General features: G+C 49.1%; 1 protein-coding gene across 1 annotated transcript; it reads right to left on the bottom strand.

The window, feature by feature from the left end:
* Window positions 1-49: 49 nt before the first annotated feature.
* Window positions 50-466, bottom strand: TEOVI_000854800 (uncharacterized protein; the record flags this gene model as incomplete). Its single annotated transcript, XM_067219980.1, has 1 exon — window positions 50-466. One exon carries the CDS (start codon window positions 464-466, stop codon window positions 50-52), a length of 417 nt encoding a protein of 138 aa, XP_067076081.1.
* Window positions 467-639: the final 173 nt, after the last annotated feature.

The following is a 639-nucleotide window of genomic DNA, read 5'->3' as shown; positions in this document are numbered from 1 at the left end:
TTTTTTTCTTTGTTTTCTTCAGCTTTCTTTATCGCTTGGCAAACTCCGTCTACCATAATGCAATCACCTTTACAGGCGTCTCCTGCTTTGGTGCCGCATTCTTTCTTTTCAGTTTTTTTGCCGAAGTTGTTGGCTTTTCGTCGGCGGCAAGATTGTGAACAATTGCCCGAGCTGTTGCATGGCTGATCTGCAAGAGGTCTGCTAGCTGGCCTATTGGTGTTTGTGTTTCTGTTTTGCCCTTGATGGCACAAGCGGTTGTTTGGTCAAGGGCTGTCCACACTTGTTTGTGGAATTGCGCTCCTTGTGCGCCGTAACCTTCTGTTATTAGGTTCTGTAGTTCGGTTCCCTTTGCTTCTTTTCCGTGCTCCGCTTTCGGATTGTCGCCAATTGTTTTCGTCACCAGTAGGTTAAAGTTGGCATCTGCTGCGGTCGTGTCGTAGTTGTCTAGGTCCGCCTCACAGCCCATCAGTTCTGTGCTGTCTCTGAGTGCGTTGAGAGCATTGTGTGCTGCGGTGTGCGCATCTTTCAGCAAATCCGCTGGTGATGTGGAGATCGTTTTCTCCTGCCTTGTGTTACTCAGCCATGAGTTCCTTTCGTTTGCGGCCGTGCCGTCGTAAGTAAGCTTGAATAGGAGCACGC

Source organism: Trypanosoma equiperdum (genome assembly GCF_001457755.1).
Source record: "Trypanosoma equiperdum strain OVI genome assembly, contig: ctg_1031, whole genome shotgun sequence".
NCBI classification, from domain to species: Eukaryota; Euglenozoa; class Kinetoplastea; order Trypanosomatida; family Trypanosomatidae; genus Trypanosoma; species Trypanosoma equiperdum.
The sequence above is the reverse complement of the archived record's forward strand: the minus strand, read 5'-3'. Positions and strand labels throughout refer to the sequence as shown.